This window comes from Neoarius graeffei, chromosome 16 (assembly GCF_027579695.1).
Source record: "Neoarius graeffei isolate fNeoGra1 chromosome 16, fNeoGra1.pri, whole genome shotgun sequence".
In the NCBI taxonomy this organism is placed as follows: Eukaryota; Metazoa; Chordata; class Actinopteri; order Siluriformes; family Ariidae; genus Neoarius; species Neoarius graeffei.
In genome coordinates, this window is record NC_083584.1 from 15,819,997 (window position 1) to 15,835,885 (window position 15,889).

A 15,889-nucleotide genomic window follows, 5' to 3' on the forward strand; every position below is an offset into this window, starting at 1 on the left:
AGCGGAATTCCGCAAATTCGCGGAAAAATCACATCCCTGATCTACCCCCCCAACCACCAATCCATCTCCATCTCTGCTCCATGATAGAACAATAAATGACTGACTACATATAACATATGCTGTTCTACGTACTTGCAATTCTACATAATTCATACTTTAACTCATTAATTAATATTAAACCAGTGACTGACAAACAAGTTGTTTAGAATTCAGTTTACTTCTGCCACAGTGCAAATTAAAGTTTTTATACAATAATAAAAGTAGCTGGAGCACTGCATAACCTCCACAAAACCAACAAAGTAATCAAGTAGCCCAAGTAATCACAGAAAAAACATCGCTCTCAATGTGTCAATGAAAGTACAAGACATATTTTCAGATAGCGTTGCCACGAATACATGGAGCACTGCATAACCTGATGCTGTTGTCCACAAAACCAAAGTAAAAATTCCAGAAAAAAATAAATTCTTTCTCAATGTCTCAATTAAACTGGAAGACATAGGCTCATTTCAGCCCGTTTCAAACAGTGAGTTTACATCTAAAGGCTTATCAACATTACTTCAGCCATAGTGCAATTGACATCTTTTATAAATTAGCATTGATAAAAGTAGGGAACATTATCACAGAATAAAAAGTATTTCAGTAGTCTCTCTGTGAACTTGTATACATTTTTAGGCACATGCTATTGCCCCTTTTAAATCAGTAAGCTATGATTTTTAAACATGAACTACTGTTACCACAACAGACATGGACTACTGGTACCCCACAACAGCTCAGTGTTCACAGCTCCTATGTGAAGGAGTCAAACACATGCCTTCGCCTCTCGTTAACTGAGATAAACTGCTGGCATATTTCTTTTATATCTATACTGTCCAGTCTGTCCTGGTGGACATGGCATACAGCAGCATTGTTTAATCTCACTTGGGTCATTGTTGACGTTAGCCATGTTTTTAGTCTTCTGAGAGCGCTGAAGCTTCTTTCAGCCTCAGCTGACAACAGAGGTGGAAAAACTGGATTGACAAAGTAAAAGTCCTGCTTAGGTTTTCCTTCTGCCTGTGCTCTCAACACAGGTGATTTCACCAATTAGCTCATCAACCTGGCTTAGGGGATGTGGTAATTAGGATCAGCTGGTTCATTGAATTGGCTGGAGCAAAAATGTGGCAGGGTTTTTACTTTCTGCACCCGGTTTTTCCACCTCTGGCTGACAATACAGGGATGACCAAAAGCTGTTAGGACTGGGACTGTTTTGGCCTCTAGAGGCCGCTGTTATTTCCATCTTGTCATGTTTGTTTTGGCCTCTAGAGGCCGCCACTGTGTTTGTGTTCGTCTTCATTGCCTGTTTCCTGCCCCGCCCTGTTCCTTAATTAGTGTGTGTATAAATACCCCTCTGTTTGGTCCCTTGTCATGGAGTCTTTTTCCTATGCTATGCCTGTTAGTACTAGTTCCCGCTGTTCCATGTTCCTTGCCTATGTCTTTGTGTTTTTTGTTCTTTGCTTTCTTTTTGGACCTTTTTAAATTTTGTATTTACCATTTTTGAGATCATCTGAGCGTTTGCAGTTTTGCCTTTTCTTATTTTTGGGCTTTGAACTTTTGGATATTTTTTATTTTTCCCTTTATCTTCTGAGCGTTTTTTTTGGATTATACTTTTTGGACTGTAAATATCGTTAATAAACCTTTTTGATACTTTTCTACTTCCGCCTCACGCCTCTGCACTTGAGTCATCCCCCTGGTGGCCTAGTGGGGGTTTGCTGGATTATCACACCAGCGAACCAGTACTGGATGTGCAGTCAGCAGTGCCTATCATTATGGGTGCTAACATCGGTATCTCCATCACCAATACCATCGTGGCTGTGATGCAGGCTGGAGACCGTAACGAGTTCCGCAGGGCATTTGCAGGAGCCATAGTACATGACTTTTTTAACTGGCTGTCTGTGTTGGTGTTGCTGCCTCTGGAAGCAGCCACTGGTGTCTTGTACAAGCTCACCAAATGCCTCATTGACTCATTCCAAATCAAGACAGGCCAGGATGCCCCAGACTTGCTCAAAGTCATCACTGAACCACTCACCAAGAACATCATTGAGCTGGACAGCTCTGTCATCAGTGCCATAGCCACTGGTGATCCCACTGCTCGAAACAAAAGCCTGATCAAGATATGGTGCAAAAAGGAGAAAGTCATAAGTCTGGAGAATGTTCCTGGAGAAGCAAACTGTACAGTTGGTGTCCCATGCTGGATAGTGGGCAACCAGACATGGACACAGAAGAACATAACACAGACCAAGAACTTAGAGAAATGTAGTCATCTCTTTGCATCAGCAAATCTGCCTGACTTGGCTGTGGGACTGATCCTGCTAGCTCTGTCCCTGCTGGTGCTCTGTACATGCCTCATTCTCATCGTCAAGCTGCTCAACTCCATGCTCAAGGGTCAGGTGGCTGTCGTCATTAAGAAGGTGCTCAACACAGATTTCCCCTTTCCATTTGGATGGGTCACTGGTTACCTCGCTATCTTGGTGGGGGCAGGAATGACCTTCATCGTGCAAAGCAGTTCAGTCTTCACCTCCGCCATTACACCTCTTGTCGGTATTGGTGTCATTAGCATTGAACGAGTCTATCCCCTTACGCTTGGCTCCAATATTGGGACAACAACAACTGCTATTCTTGCCGCCATGGCAAGTCCTGGAGAGACGCTTGCCAACTCTCTACAGATCTCTCTTTGCCATTTCTTCAACATCTTTGGCATAATGTTGTGGTACCCAATTCCTTTCACACGTGTGCCTATCCGGCTGGCTAAAGCACTGGGTAACCGCACAGCCAAATACCGCTGGTTTGCCATCATCTACTTGTTTGCTTGCTTCTTCATTATGCCTTTGACGGTGCTGGGGCTCTCCATCGCTGGCTGGCAGGTCCTTGTGGGGGTTGGTGTGCCCGTGGTGGCATTGGTGGTCTTTGTGATTGTGGTGAATATCATGCAGTCACGCTGCCCACGCTTCCTGGTTCCTGTGCTGCGCACTTGGGACTTCCTTCCCCGGCCGCTGCATTCGCTCACACCATGGGACCGTATTGTCACCAGAGTGATGGGCTTCTGTGGGGCACACTGCTGCTGTTGTTGCAAGTGCTGCAAGAAGGGAGAATCAGACAATGAAGAGAAGAATATGAAAGACTTGGAGATGTACGACAACCCTGCACTTTCTGTGAACGATGAGAAGAGCCACATTCAAACAGTGTCTGGAACATATCTGTAGCATGTAATAAAGTATATAGATATTATAGGACTCTATTATATAGTATAATTTAATGCATCGCCTGCTTGACTCCTGCTGGGTCCGCGGCGGGCTTCAATATCTAGTAGCTTGGGAGGGCTATGGCCCTGAGGAACGCTGTTGGGTCCCTGCCTGGGACATTCTAGATAAAGGACTATGCCGGGACTTCCATTCAGCCCATCCAGATCGCCCTGGGAACGTCAGGAGACGCTCCTAGAGGGGGAGGATCCTGTTAGGCAGCTGGGCCATAGAAGGTTCACGCTGCACGCTGCATGCTGCACACTACACGCTACACGCGTGTAAAGAAAAGTGGACAAACGTAGCATGACTTGCTCTGGGCCATAGAACGGCGTTCACGTTGCACGCTGCACGCTGCACACTTCACGCGTGAAGCGTGAAATGAACATGCACACTTTTCTAGGCGTGAAGATGGAAATTCCAGTCAATGCATGCGGTCACCGCCGCGCCAGCCAATCAGAACGGGTCTAGGGAGATAACTCTATGCTTTCAGGGGAAAACTTCAGAAAAAATATAATTGAATGGTATAATTGAAAAATAGTTCTTCATCGGGATTGTCAAGCAGATTATAGAATGTTCGGTGAAATTCACCACGGGTTTCTCTCAGAAGGAAGTGTTCTCGGCTCCAAATTCTGTTCCTTTTTCTCTTCCTCTGTCTCAGTAAAAGCAGAATGAGGCAATCGTAGTCATCCAAAGAGTCCATATTGTTGGTTACTCGGTCAAAGTAGAACAGACGCAACACGTGAACATCCAAGCATGAAGTTTAATGGCCCAGGGTCCGGTTCTTCACGTGAACGTGTAGCATGTAGCGTGCAGCGTGAACCTTCTATGGCCCAGCAGCCTTAGGACTGGGACTGTTTTGGCCTCTAGAGGCCACTGTTATTTCCATCTTGTCATGTTTGTTTTGGCCTCTAGAGGCCGCCACTGTTTGTGTTTGTCTTCATTGCCTGTTTCCTGCCCCGCCCTGTTCCTTAATTAGTGCGTGTATAAATACCCCTCTGTTTGTTCCCTTGTCACGGAGTCTTTTTCCTATGCTATGCCTGTTAGTGCTTGTTCCATGTTCCTTGCCTGTGTCTTTGTGTTTTTTGTACTTTGCTTTCTTTTTGGACCTTTTTGAATTTTGTATTTACCATTTTTGAGATCTTCTGAGCATTTGCATTTTTTGCCTTATTTTTGGACTTTGAACTTTTGGATATTTTTCATTTTTCCCTTTATCTTCTGAGCGTTTTTTTTGGACTGTAAATATTGTTAATAAACCTTTTTGATACTTTTCTACTTCCGCCTCACGCCTCTGCACTTGAGTCATCCCCCTGGTGGCCTAGTGGGGGTTTGCTGGATTATCACACCAGCGAACCAGGTTCGAATCCCAGCAAAACCCTAACAAAAGCAGCCTGACAAGGCTTTTGACTTGATCAAATAGACCCCTCACCTCCACTGGCATTCCCCTCAAGATAGTAGCCACTTCTGTATTAGATGTAAAGGTATATTTAGATCTGAACATGGCTAGCTGAGCTTTTAGGCTCTCCCTGTTAATTTCTGGGTACTGATCAACAATGCCCTCCACCTCTCCAGTGAGCAGAATTTCTTCCAGCTTCTGCAAGACACCTAGATCTGGTTGGTTGAACCTCTCCTGAAACTGAACATCAACACTATCCAGCACTTTGTAAAACTCTGCTCTGTAATGCTCCTCAGGTGACTTGGGAGTGTGCTGGCTAGCCCTGCCAGTGTATCGTTTTGGTGGCCGTCTCTGGTAAGGAATCTGAATGGGCTCGATGCCAAGGGAGTCCACCATTTCCATTGCTTTATCAAAAGTCTCGTGAAATCTTTCTTCATTTCTTTTCAACTGCAGAGTGGATCGGACACACTCTATTGAGCTTCTCATTCCTGCAATAGTTGCAATCCGTTTCTGCAGGGACTTGTTCAGACATTCTAACTCCTCAATAACTTCCAAGGCCAAAAGAAGTCCAAGCACTGTTTTGCCCTTTTCAAACGTCTCATGCAATCCATTTGCCCTTGCACTTGTGCTAGATCCAGTTGCTGCCATCTCCTCTAAGCTAGTCAAAACACTGTCATACTGAGACAGCACTGCCTTGATAGCATTTCCCCGTACTGTGCACCTGGTTGGGCAGAGTGGTCTGAGTGATGCTAATGGTCCCTCTGATTCTGCTGCTATCGCTGAAAATATAGCTTTGAATTTTCCAGATTGTTTGCTTAATGACCCCAGATCATGTACCCACTCTAAAGCATCACGTATTAAAGGGCTAGCCTGACATAGGACTAATATCCTTGCACAAGGCTGCAGTTTTCTCTGACACAGAGTTTCAACCGAAGTTAGACATGCTACAGTACTCTGTGAGACTTTAACAGAACTGACAGTTGGCAATTTATTGTGTAGTTGGTTTCCAAACCATGTTATTCATCATAGCTGACATGACTGACGATCTGCTGTATGTAACGTTATGCTGTACGACAAAGCCTTGCCACGTTATTAGACTCAGTTCATTAGCGAACATGACTTTAAGGCCCTGTCCACACAGCAACGGATTCAGGTGAATCTGATAAAATTGTTTATCCTTTCGGCCTGGCGTCCACACGGCACCGGCGTTTTGGGTGCCCCAAGACGAAATCTTTTGAGAACGGGTTCCAGAGTGGAAAGATCTGGCAACGGCGCCGTTGCGAAGTCGTCTGGATGAGTAGAACGGATTTGTTTACGATGACATCACAACCACATGACTGAGTGCTTCACGCCGGGCATAGACATATAAACATAGACGCCGCCTTCCGCGTAGAATCATACGTCATCCTCGCCGCCATATTGGATGGGGCAAAGCGGAGAATAAAGATGCCTCATTCATGTGCTGCGTTTAACTGTACCAACAGGTTTACCGTCCAAACGAGATCACATGGGATTACCTTTCACAGGTGAGACTGGAAAAATACTTTTCATTGTATTTGGTCATTATAATGTAATTTTACGAACAGATTTTTCTGACTTTGTGGCTAATATGAAGTCTCGCGCATAATAGCCGCTCGGTGAAACCTGTCTCCAAACAATTTATAAATAAATTTATAATTTATTTCATAGCCCACCCAACCAATTTCACCACCAGCTGTCAGATGGTGATGGCACATTCAAAAATAGAAGAGATTGGAAGCATGTCAGACTGTGAAGCAATCACATGGAGCAATCCCATTGTAATATGGTTTAATTGAATTTTTTTCCATATAGCACTGTATATTGCAAAAATTGTTTTTGGAGACATTGTATAGCCTATCTGCACGGCATTTAATGAAAGTGATGCGGAGACGGCACGGCACAGCTTCAGCAGCGTAAGCACAGCACATTATTCTACACGATCCCCGCTGAGCTCCAAAACATGCCTTGATGTGTAGATATCGTTAGTAGCCTACGATAGTAGCAGCGGAATAAAAAAAAAAGTTTCCGATCGCTTGATTCCAGTATAGGCCTGCTGCATGTTGAGGAAATTTAGGTCACACCTCCCACGGAATATTGACAGGTATTTCGCACACTATTTATAACCATCACATTAAAAGTTATATATATTGTTTTGATGCCTGTTTGTTTCCCAAATATATACGTGTGTGTCTTAATGGGTGAATAAAAGGCATCAAGTTAAACATTGTAGAAAGGGGCTTTATGAAGTTCAGTCCATTTACTTGCATTGGTTTATGGGGAAGATTTGCCACATCCAATATGGCGGACACTCTGACGTATCCCAGCAACGGGCCACCAGCTCAATGCGGCGTCTATGTTTATATGTCTATGACGCCGGGTAGAAGGCAGCGCATGCGTCGTACTTCTATTGTTCTGGGGCCATTATTAAAAAATGTTCTGTTTCCGGTCCACGGGCCAGGTGAGTGCTGTTTGTGCGGGTGAAATTTTTTTTTTTTAACGGCGGTTTTTCAACATTTTTTTTTTCGGGTTCGTAAATCTAAAATCGAACTTGACATTTACGCATTCCCAGGGCTTTCCACTAAGGCTCATACTAGCCAGCCATGACAAATAAGTAGCCGGGGGGGGAGTAAACTCCTGTGCACGCAGTTCCCAGGGTTAAGTGTATTTTCCACAGACCATTTATTTATTCACTTTACTCAAATACAAAATAAAATGGCAGTAAATCATTTCTTTTCTTGCGTATTGCATCATGAGGCGTTCCTGGCTTGTAAATCTCTTATTTTCAGTGCATGACATTCACGCAGCTGAGCATGCACCGAGTGCGCGCGCACACCGCATGTCGGGGCGCGGATGAGTTACTCTCCCTTGATCAACGGTTCAGTTTGACGTTATTGTCAGTCCGTTAGATAAACATTTAATTTTATTAAAATCGAAAATTAATATTTAGAGCCTGTGGGCTACAAAAATAGTCATTAAAGTAGCCAGCTGGACTTAATTGTGTGGCCGGCAGCCGGCGCTTGTGGAAAGCCCTGTCGAATCAGCTCTGCGCATGTGCCGTACGGCACAAAAAAATGGCAGCCACCATGAAAGGAGGAGATCCGGAGTTTTCAAACACTTGCTTAAGTGTGAAATCGCAAAATGGCATTCTAGCGAACAACAAAATAGTAAAGATTCAGAAAAACAAATCATTCAGTGATCATTTTAATAGTGTAATTTCATCCGAACTAGGCCTAATGGTCGATTTAGAACTACAAAAAGTCCGTGTGTCGGACATTTTAAGTACCTTTGTAAAAGTTTTGCAAATGTTGCAGTCAGCATTTAAAATGCTAACTTAAAGTTTTTGTACAAGTTTCAGTTGATTTAACTGTCATTTTATTAAATGTGTCTGCTTTTGTAATAAAAAAAAAGTACTGAAAGAAAAAGCAAACACAGCATTGCGATTTCTTATCCATCCATAAAAAAAATAAAAATAAAAAATCCCTCCCTCCCGACAAATTTTTTTTTGCCCACCCGGTGGACAGGAAATGGATTTTTTTTTTTTTTTTTTTTAAGGATAGCCTGGTGTCTCCGATGGGACCGTCTTACAGCGCACGTAGAGGTGTGGCATGTGTATTGCATTGTTTTCAGCAAGCGTTGCGTTGCCATATGTACCTGATACTGATCCGTTGCCCATGTGGACGTGATATTTAAAAAAAAAAAAATCTCGTTGCCGTTGTCGTGTGGATGTAGCCTAAGTAACTCACAGGTTTCTTTTGAGAAGTAGGTCCTTATGTCCACTTTCTTCTTTTTCACTGCTATCCGTACTCGCTTATGACACCCGTGTGTCACGTTGCACCTGAGTCTTACACAGTAAATCCCGCTGGTGGTCTACCCAGTTTTGGCGCTGCTAACAACCAAACGTGACTACAGAGTCTCACATGACAGCTCGGGAAACGCACAGCCAATCACACTAACTATAATGTGTAACCGAGGTAAGACTCCAGTAGAGAACGTGATTTAACCAACTCTCTCTGATTTAACCCTTTCTGCACCTCTAGGTGAATTAGACATTGACAGATGGGGGGTTGAGGGAAATTATTGGTGGGGACAATTCAATAATCGCTGGATATTGGTGGGGACACGTCACTTCCGTCCATGCCAATTCTACACCCTTGCCTCTCAGAGACCCTGAAAATGCACCTGAGAGCATCTATTTTCAAAAATGTTTCTGGGGGGACCATGCCCCCTTCGCACCTTTGGCGCTCAATTGCCTGTGTATTATCATGCCAGAATTTAGGGCTTTAATTTTTTTCTGGGGAAAACACTGCGATACAATATTTTGGTCATATCGCTCACCTTTAACGAAAAACCCGGAGTGATGAGTACGAACTGGAAGTTTTACATTAGATATCACAATAAAGAGACACTTTACAGTGAACAAACTAATAGACTTTCAGGAAAATATTTACTTTGCTGTTTAAAAAAAGCAGAGAAATAAAAAAAAAAATGTAGGTTATTCCAGGGAAAAGAATGAAGTAGCTCCGAGTGTAATGTGAACTCCAGTCCCAGAGTCCAGCAGCCTCAATAAATGAAGATTTCCTCAATAATAACTGGATTAAATCACCAATTAGTTTTAACCACATATTTATTTAATGGTTAATAAAATTACAGCCTGCTAATTAGCGAAGTGGCTCATCAGTAAACTTATCAGTTGAAATAGCGAGCTAGCTCCAAACAGGTGGGTTTTTTAATTACATAATTTTATTTTAAGAAATTAAATACTTAAAAAAATACTTACAAGCGCAATGTCTTGTTGCCCACTGGAACTGGCCATGTCTGTCCTGCTGAGCTGTGAAACAGTATATTTCTGTTTGCTGGATATTTAAAATAAAATTAGCTGAACAATTCAGCGAAGCCAAAAAAGCCTGAAACCTTTGGAAATGCAAAATTAAACACTGTAAAAAAAAAAAATTACTGAGGAGGAAGCAATTTGCGTTACAGCCATGAATGAGGATTCAAAATGGCGCCTCGGCTCAGTTTTCCCTTCCTCCTCAGTATAGAGGGATCCCGCATGACGTCATCGCGCCGCGAGATTTCGGTAGTCGCCATATTGGAAGACCAAGTACACATCTATGCAAGTACATACATAAAACAAACTACACCTGGGCCTGTACTACGAAGCGGGTTTTCTGGCTTACCAGGGTAACTTCGAGAGTAACTTGATCACGTGCAGCGTAACTTCCCGATTAAGGCCCGGTCCCACTGCACTTACGGATGTAAAACGTAAAAAAATCTTTGCCATCCGTTGGAAAACGCTATGCATCCGTTGTGTACTCATTGCATACGTGCTTCATACGCTCTATCCATCGAGCATCCGTCCACTGTGATTTCATCCGCGCAAAAAGTTTTGAGCTGCACAAAACTTTTAGAACGGATGAACTTTCCGCCGTGTACGATGTAAATCCGCGACATATACGAGCAACAAACGTTCTATGTCCGTTATCATCCGTTAAACATCTGCTGTATCCTCTCTGCATCCTCTGGGCATCCTCGCAACTCACATCCGCTGCAGCTGAAAACGGAAAGAGGGAGGAAAGATAAGGTACATGAAACGTCTATTCATCGTTAGTAGCACGGAAATAGAAAGGATGTAAGCATATGCATCTCGTATATAAAGTATTCAAAACAGACAAAGCATTTATATCTGGGATGTATCTCGTATATTTAGGATGTCTGGAGTATGTCTAGAGTATGTAGAAGGACACCTAGTTCAGGGCTTGAATGAGTAGGCACGGACTTCCTTTTCTTGCCTGACTGACGCACCATGGTGTTGATACAAGATGTAGTAGAGATGTATCAATGTAGCCTTCTTCAAAAACGAGATGTAGTAGAGATGTATCGATGTAGCCGCCAGCACATCTTTCCGCTTTATGCTGACGGCGTGCGTGCTGCATCCCTTTATATCCGCGGAGCAGACGCAATTCATACCCCCCACATGCACAGTGAACGGTCTGCATCTGACATACATCCGCGCAACATCCCCTTTGTTTCCGTTAGGCGTACGTGATGCATCCCCTTCATCCGCTATGCATCCGCTCTTTCTGCTATGCGTCCGCTTCTCAGTTATCACCCGTAACCCCTTCGGAGCTGTCATCCACTTCCATCTGCTAGGCTTCCTATGAACATGCGTTTAACATCCCCGCTATATACTACCCACGTCCGTTCTTTTCCGTTCTGTTTTCGCAAATTTTCGCCAATTTTGTCCATTTCTGGAGCGGATGAAAACGGATACAGCCACCCCCGAAATTTTGCTCGTCCGCTGTGTCCTTTTTGCATACGTTTTGTGTCCATCGGCCAGTGGGACCGGGCCTTTAACCCATACTACGAAAGTTGGCAATGTTCAAACCGAGGTATGCTGCCATGGCAACTTACGCTGCATCTCAAACCTGCTCGTCTCAGGTTATGTTCTTGGTTAACCCGAGGTTTCCGATTAACCACACCCTTTTTAAACACCACCTCTCCACCGACATTTCCTCTAGAGACAATGCCAGTGTACCTGGATGACCCGTGCGATATCGGAGCGCAGATTAGAGATGGGATTTATGGCTCTTTGATGGGATCCGCATCTTTGTGATCCGTTCTTTGAAAAGAGCTGTTCAAAAGACTGGCTCATTTGGCTCTTTTTAAATATTTATTCAGTTTTAAGAAGACAGCATCTAAAGAAGCCAGATCCCTCTGCTTAGACAGTGACAATATTTCTGGACATACCTTTTATATAAAGCAACCTAGACTTACATTATTGTAATCCCTAAACGCTCATAAATAACCATTAAAAAACAATGAGGGCTTCAATGAATGTCCATGCAGAACGGCTTTTCTGTAAAAAAAAAAAAGAAAAAGAACCCACTCAAGAACATAGTTATCAAGAACGCAAGAATATTTTATAGAAAAACACTTGTTTTACAAAAATATTTAAGTCTGAGATATAAAATAGATACAACTACAATAAATATAACAACATTTTAATAGAAAAAAAACTTGTATTAAAAATATTGAAATTGTAACAAAAATAGATACAACTAAACAGTCAGATAAATAAAGTTATAACAAGAACACAAGATTATTTTAATAGGAAAAAACAATTAATGCAAAAAATATATTATTAGAAAAATAGATACAACTAGACAAACAGATAAATAAATAAAATAGAACAAACAAAATGACGATAGAATAAATTAAATGAACGTCCGTGCAAAGTAGTTTTCCCACAATATTATCATTAATATTACACAACTACATTATAAACTATATACAAAACAATTTGAACTATTAGGCAAACAGATAAAACTTGAATAAATAAAAGGCAAATGCTGTTTAGCCTACTTCTTGTCCTTGGGCAAAAGCTTTTTCATCTGAAACACAGTACAGAAAAAGAACAACACACACACTTACCATTATGAATGATGTTTTTATATTTCATTTTCACCTGTTGCCAGGTGCGTTTGGCATGGCTGTTGCCTCTGAAATGTTCACAGGACATACACCAACTTAGTCAAAGGGACTGAACAGTCAGTCATCCTAATTCATGTGACTCTGTGCACATATCAGCTTAAGTAGGCTACTCCATGAATTTACCATACCAAATTTTATTCAGGATTTTTCGGACATTAAACAAGCTATATATGACTGGGGCCACGTCGAAGGACCATTTTCTGTGACTTGTGATTGATCATGAAGCTTTCTCTCATCCTATATACTTCTGTTCTGGAACATGTAGAAGGGAGAATGTACTTGCGCATTTACCCGATCGGCAATTCGTTGCCAACATGCTTGCCGCTCCTTATTGGCAGCCGCTGTGTTAGATTTTGCTCTTAATGTTGTTTTGAACTCCTCGTAGCTTTGCATTATGACAGCGCATTCTTCCTCCGTGAAGTACGGCGACCGTGCCATTGTGAACAGTGGTGATTTTGCGCTGATAACCTCCCCTTTAACCTGAACGCGCATTAACCCTGATTAGGTTAAACCAGGTTCAACAAATCAACTTCATAACTGGCGTCGTAGTACTGTTTAACCCCAAACAAGATAACCAGGTTTTGTCAACCCCGGTTTAGCGGGGGAACCCTGGGTTACTTCTGGGTAGGTTAACCTCCGTTCGTAGTACAGGGCCCTGAAATGTAGCCAGGGCTGGTTCTGCCCTAATCTGGACCCGGGTGCAACATCGTACAACCCCCCCCAAAATCTAAATCAGGACAACCAGTGTTCGACCTACGGCAATCAGCATTTCAAATGTTACATTTAATTTCTTTCCTTCATTAACTTCCTTCCTTTTCATCATTTCATGATAATGATTCTCTTCTACTTCGCCCTCATTTTCTATCAAATTTGCTTCAGAAATGAAAGGATTACTGTCCTGAAAACATTAAAACAGAGTTATCCAGTTAGCTTGTTTTGTTTGTTGTCTCTAGGCTGAGAAGAGTTTAGCGCTGCTCACTCGTTCTTTAGGACTTCATTGCCGGGACAGAAGGCCATGGCAGTGTATGTTTATGTAGGAAGTGACAGATGAATTAACCAATCAGATTTTGATTTATAGTGGGAGGGACCAAAAATGTATCACCCTAATCCTTCTCGAAGGCCAACGCGAGCATGACCTCGAGTCGGCGCCGTCAGCGCAGCAGTGAAGTCACCTTTCAGCCGGTGTAGTGTTAGTGGATGCTAATAAAGCGGTCAATCCAGTGTTATCTATTGAGAGCAAGTAGCGCAGGCTAACGACCAAGAAACTAAGATTTCTGTCTCCAGACTCTTCTTCCACACTGCACGCTCACTACAATATTTTTCACTCAGACTTAAGTATTCATTTCCCTGTGTAATCCCTTGTAAAATCCTTTGCCTGTTGTCAGTTTGGGTTGAGCTGAAGTCCAAGCTCTAATAGTAACAGTTCGCCACTGCTGAATGGTATGGGATTTTTAAGACTGATGCTGATTTCATTTCATTTGAGGATTTAGAAATCTGATAATGATATATCGATTATTATTTTTAAGAATTACTCTGAGAACATGAGAAAATGACAGAAGGCAGTTTAAAAATACTCGTTTTATTGTCATAAATAGTACTTTGAACAAAAGTAAAACAATGTTTTAAAGTTTTGGTTAATAAGATTCTCTCCATCTGCTTGACTGCTTGGGTCAGCTGATTGTTGTGATTTCTGGCATTCTAAACACGTTTGTTGCCAGCAGTGGAGATGCAGTGTGCCCTCTGGTGGACAAAGTATGCAACAACACTTAGAACTTGGTTGAAGGATCCATCTTCCGTCTGTTTCTTTTTTAATTGTCATTTATCGGCCATTATAAACCCTGAAACCAATTTTATTTGTAGTTAACTCACATCGGCCGATAATATCAGTTGGGACCTCGTTCCTTCAATGTGAATGGAACACTTGTTAGCTCATCTGGCCGACAGGCAATGAGCTTATGACATCATGTGTTGTCCATCTGGTGTCATGCACATTTCACAAATCGCTTCTTCGCTTTCAATTCATCACCAATTTTTATCCCCCACTGGCCGAAAGGCCCGAAGAGGGATTATGTCGTGGCGATGTCCGTCCGTCCCGGGAAGGGTACTCACCTTCTGAAATCAACTCCTCTCACACTTTTTGGAGGAATTTCACCAAACTTGACAGGATTCTTTGTTATATGTCAGTAATACACATTGCAATTTCGTTCAATTCAGTCGCATTTTACCAGAGTTATGGCATAGGTGCTTGCGGGGGGATATTGTGTTCTCAGAGCACTCTTGTTCTTTTTGGCCGGAAGGTAGGTCTGCCTGGGGTTCATGTAGCTTCTACCCAAATTTGTGTAACTGCAATTAATAATGAAGATATGGAGTAAATAAGCCTTAACAAGCAGTTTCCACACAAATCGCTTCTTCTCCCTCAATTCTTCACCGATTTTGATGCCTTCTGGCATGAAGGTTGGGGTAGGGTGTGTATAACTTCTACCCAGATTTGCTTAATTACAATTATTAATGAAGTTATGGACTAATTAAGCCTTAATGATCAGTTCAACAAAAATCGCTGCTTCTCGGTCAATCCCTTGCCGTTTTGGATTCTTTCTGGCAAATAGGTCGGTATTCCAAGGGTGTATATAGCTTCTATATATAGCTTGCAACACTTATTGTGTAAGGTGGCCCACTTTAGATCATTCCTTCTGGACTAGACGGGGTTGAAGTGAGCTACGCCGTCATTGCCGGTCTTGTTAATAAAGCACGAACACAGTATTTTAAATCCTAAGCACCCCTGTGAAGTCAGAGAGCTCAGAGGAATCGTACATGGACATGGGGAGAACATGATAAACTCCACTGTAGGGAGTACCTAGAGAGGCAATGAGCACATGATTTTTCTGTCGTGTAAGTCAGACGATAGTTTGGAGGCATAAGTTAGAGGTTCGAGATTAATAGATTGAATCATTGCTTTATGAATTGAAATCATCTCACATGATGTGACAGCCTGAGGTTTACACCTTCGACCTGTTGCTGCTGTAGCCCTTGATCTAGGCAGAGTGCGGTACTGCTAGAGTAAAGACTCAGAACTGAATGTAGAAGTATTTCTGCCTTTAGATGAGGTTGTATAAGTGTCTGCAGAATCAGAGCAGGTGGGTGGAGCACAGAAGCATGGCAGACCAGAACTGAGTTCTCGCAAACTTTTTATTTTTAAAGATATACCCTAACCCTACATACATACATGTGTATATATACTTTTTTTTTTTTTTCAGTTCACTCACTCTCTCACACACACATTTCTGGTCGGGAGAGAGCTCCCTTTCTCTACTCTCTCTCTCTCCTTTTATAGGGTGCGGTCACTGGAGGAGACACACAAACACAGGTTAATTCACATCAGGTGCAGTGATACCTTCCCTGACTCTGCCCTCCATTCACAGAGCGATGCTTGACCACGCCCCTGCTGCCACATACCCCCACCGCCCGACACAGGCCGGGGAGCCGTCTGGCCTGCAGCCGAACCCCCCCCGAGTCATTACTGTAAATAATGATGTCGTCTAGGTAGGCAGCCGCATAGGTGGCATGGGGGCATAGGACCCTGTCCATAAGCCGCTGGAATATAGCGGGTGCCTCAAACAGCCTAAAAGGAAGTGTGATGAACTGGTGTAAGCCAAATGGTGTGGAAAAGGCCGTTTTCTCTCGGGATAGAGGAGTCAAGGGGATCTGCCAA

At 42.8% G+C, this 15,889-nt stretch overlaps 1 protein-coding gene across 1 annotated transcript; it reads left to right on the forward strand.

Annotated features, from left to right (window-relative positions):
• The first annotated feature begins 744 nt into the window (after nucleotides 1–744).
• Nucleotides 745–3,236, forward strand: LOC132900210 (sodium-dependent phosphate transport protein 2B-like). Its single transcript, XM_060942236.1, has 2 exons — nucleotides 745–755; nucleotides 1,763–3,236. Exons 1-2 carry the CDS (start codon nucleotides 745–747, stop codon nucleotides 3,234–3,236), a joined length of 1,485 nt encoding a protein of 494 aa, XP_060798219.1.
• Nucleotides 3,237–15,889: the final 12,653 nt, after the last annotated feature.